The sequence below is a fragment of the Kryptolebias marmoratus genome, linkage group LG12, assembly GCF_001649575.2.
Source record: "Kryptolebias marmoratus isolate JLee-2015 linkage group LG12, ASM164957v2, whole genome shotgun sequence".
NCBI lineage: Eukaryota > Metazoa > Chordata > Actinopteri > Cyprinodontiformes > Rivulidae > Kryptolebias > Kryptolebias marmoratus.
This window is the reverse complement of record NC_051441.1, coordinates 23931223-23935112: the sequence shown is the minus strand read 5'-3', so window position 1 is coordinate 23935112 and position 3890 is coordinate 23931223. Positions and strand designations below refer to the sequence as shown.

At 37.7% G+C, this 3890-nt stretch overlaps 1 protein-coding gene across 1 annotated transcript in view; it reads right to left on the bottom strand.

The window, feature by feature from the left end:
* slc5a9 (solute carrier family 5 member 9) overlaps positions 1 to 3890 on the bottom strand; it is a 64106-nt gene that overhangs the window by 28365 nt on the left and 31851 nt on the right. The window contains exons 10-11 of the mRNA XM_017432199.3: positions 2679 to 2786; positions 534 to 684 (exon numbers count right to left, since the gene is read on the bottom strand). Coding sequence (XP_017287688.1) covers positions 534 to 684; positions 2679 to 2786 — 259 coding nt within the window. The remainder of the gene's footprint in view (positions 1 to 533; positions 685 to 2678; positions 2787 to 3890) is intronic.

The window sequence follows — 3890 nt, the reverse complement described above, 5'->3', positions numbered from 1 at the left end:
CACGTTAGTCACAGTCTGTGAGAGTCGCGTGCAGTCTGTGCAGCCGTCTGGTGGGAACACGCAGCGCACTGCCAGGGCCGGAAAGTGGGGGGGCCAATGGCCCCCTGGCCCCAGTGGTTCCGGCGCCTATGACTGGACCAAAATTTAGAACATCTAAGAGCAACAGGGCAATCTTCAGCAACTACACATGTTCAAGCCTTAAGCAAGATTGTGAATCAAGTTGCACAAAGTAATGTTAGAATGGATTTTTAAACATCTGATTTAAGGCTTTCTTAACATAAAATTAGTTTTACAGTAGTTTGTCCCTAAAATTTCCTTAAACATCTGTAGGGTTTTTCCACTATCTTGACCCTATACTTAAGAAATTCCTTAAAATTGTTAAACTGTCAACTCTTAATTAAAGAAATCATTTCTTAAATAAATAATAGAAAAAAATAGTTGTAAAGATAAATTGATTTGCAGTTTTTTTTTCAGAAATGTAGCAGAATTTATGACTTTTATTTACAGTGAGCATTGACTCTCTTTACTTCTACCTTCCAACTATCATGAGTTCCATCTCCGAAGCTCTTGGCCTGGCTTTGTGGTAGAGGTCCAGAGTGAATAAAGTGGAGCTGCTGTTGAAAATTGAGGTCAGAGATGACATCAGAGCAGCTAAAATTACTGCTAACATCAGACCACGAAGACCTGTGAGGAAAGTAAAAAAAACAGCCTTGTCATCATAAATTATCAATAATATTATTGTTCATAATAGAATTTGATATAAAACTGCTAGCTTAGGGTAATCATAGACATTGACTGTTAATCATGTCGGTGGTAATGACACCCGGTTATACCAATTGTATGTCTTAAATTAATATTGCTTTTGTGTGTAAACATCACAAAAAATGTTATAGGTATAGGTTTTCCTGTTTTTAGTGAGTTTTAGTTTTCTTTTTTTTTTCCTATTTTTCACAGAGTGTTCTCAGTATTATTTTTTATGTCCTAAATTCTGTTACTTTAAACAGTGGTGTCCAATCCTGGTACTAGAGGGCCACTATCCTGCATGTTTTAGATGTTTTCCTTCTCTTCAGCAGGTCTTCAAATTCTGCAAAAGCCTGTTAATCACTCAGTCATTCAAAATAGGTGTGTCAAAGCAGAGCGACCCTTGTTTTTAGTTTTATTCCCACCAGTCTAATCTGTAATCAACCCACCTGTCTTGCATTCAGTAATCACCTTCTGGTGAACATGACTGGCACTGAAGCCACCTCCCCCATAAATTGTGCCTCTCAGCACTAGCCCCAGTCTCAGCTCAGCCCTTTGTCCAGTCCTTAGCCCCAGCCAAGCCCCACGTACAGATTCCAGCAATTCTCCAAGTCACAACCAAGTCCCACATCTAAATTCGAGCAATGCTTCAAAACTCAATACTGAGAACTCAGCAGAGCGTCCAAAAGGGTTTTTTGCTCCTTGCTCCAAAATCAAAATGTTTTTGTACAGCAATTTAAATGTGCTTTAATCTTTTGTATTTGTGCCAGTGTATGAATTATATCATTTGTAATTTCCATTAGTACACCATTTCATGTTTCATGATGTTCTGTCAAATAGTTATCAACAATTAATATATTATCAGTCACAAAATCAGTCATAGAGCACAAAGTATTAGGAAAGAGTCAAATGTCTTTATCCAGGCTTGGCTAATGGATAGCCAAAGAAGTACCATTTTAAAAATTGTTTTGCAGGCTTATAACTCAGCTCTTTCTCAAAAGTCATGTTGTGGCTCCCCATTTAAAATGACTGCAGAAAGTTTCAAATGTTTAGGTGTCAAGATCACCCCGTCCCTCAGTGAAATAAGCACAGCAAATTATGACCGTCTTGTGGAAAAAGTCACCAAAATGCTAAATCGATGCTGTATTTGCTATATCTATGATAGGATGTATAAATATCCTAAAAATGACAATCTTGCCAAAATTATTTCCAAACAATTACATTGCCACTGTTAGATTCATTATTTGACAGTTTGAACAAACTATTCAACCAATTTATTTGGAGTAATAGAAAAGCAAGACTCCGTTTAAAGCTACTCTATCTGCCCTATGAAAGAGGTGGACTTCAAGTCCCTAATCTCAGATGGTATTATATGGCTGCCCAGCTAACATCAGCTACCCATTACTTTTGCCCAACGACATCTCCAGCCTGAGTGGACGTTGAGCAACTGACTGTTCCAGATTTACCCTTAACCACCTTCCCATATTCTTCTGATGTTAGGACACTAAAAAGAACACAAATAACCTTTTTTTAAAAAAATTACAATTGTAACTTGGCATGCAGCACATAAACATATGGGTAATCCTCCAGAGTTTTCACAATTTACCCTTATCTGGGGTAATGAAAGTTTTACCTCTGGTAAAAATGATGGAGGATTTAAAATATGGAAAGTCAAAGGCACTCAGAAAGTTAAAGATCTATATGTGGATGGTGCGTTGTTCACTTTCGATCAGTTATGTAAAAACGAATGTATATAAAACTCTTTCTCAAAAATGATAAACTGGTGTGAAAGAACACTACATTAGCTAATGTTAAACCTCTATATTTTTGCATGACATAGTTCATTTAGCTTGTTGTCGTTTTCTCAACCGAACAATGTCCGAGTTACCACATGAATGTATGTGAAGATTGGATGCATGTGTTTTCTTGTGACTCACCCACAGGCATTAGTTCTACCACCAATTTAGGGTAAGCGATATTGGAGCAGCCCACTGATGCGCCACAAATACGCTGACACTGGACCGGATCCACACAACCGACCTCATCTGCAAGCAGACATAAGGGGTGAGCTAAGAGTAATTAGAAAATAATATAAAATAACAAAATGTGAATTTCTGTTATTTTTTATTTTATTTTATTTTTTTACAAAAATGGTACATTTCAGAATAATTTGTCACTTTTACTGGTTATACTCTGGTGTTGTAAGTTTTCTTAAGATAAACTTCTGTGGCTTCTTTTATTGTTGTTGCACTGGCAATAAAAGTTAGAGAAAAAAATTGTTGCTGAACTGTCAGGAGTGAGTAAATACCTAAGGATTGATGGGTAAGAAATGAGAACCAGGAGGGGTGAGAAACAAGTGAATGCAACTGGTCTGATTAGTAAACAAAGGAATGCAATGGAAAATGATACAGGGGAAAAAAACAAAACAAAACGATGAGAGTAACCAAATAAAACACAAAGAACAAGATGGCAAAAATAAAAATAACTTAAAATCTACAAAGAAAAACACAGAGACCCCAGAATCATTACATGAATGACTCATGTCAAACAAGTACCCCAGTAATATTCTATCCCAAAACTCTAAACCATCCTGCTAATTTCGTTTTTCAGCACCATCATTCTTAAAAACAAACAAATCTGTCTACTCCCTTCTTGCAGATCACTGCTCCCATTGCAGTTGTTCTTCATCCTGCTTTAGCAGTTATGACAGTATGTGCAATCTTGTGCAATATTGTGAGAACTTAAAGATCTGTTAGTGCTAAGGTTGCATGTTGAGGATGACTCTTAGCTCATGCTATACCAAATTTAGCTGTGTAAATTTGACCAAATTATCGAAACTACTGTGTTAGCCAAGATCGATTAGCTATGGTGGCCATCTTGAATTGGGTTCACACCAAAAGTTAATCAGTTGTAGACAGGGGTGGAAACTAGCACCCGCCACCGGCCAAATGCGGGTAAATATTTGAAGTGGCGGGTGAATTTGATCAACACACACGTCACTGTGGCGGGTTGGCAATTAGAACAGAAAAGGTGTTATTTGTCCTCTTGACATATAGGGGACAGCAATGTGCTCGAGTTGCTGCTGTTACGTCGAGCCCCGTTCCCCCATCAGATACGGTTCCCCCTGCGTCTCCGTAAATAATGACTTA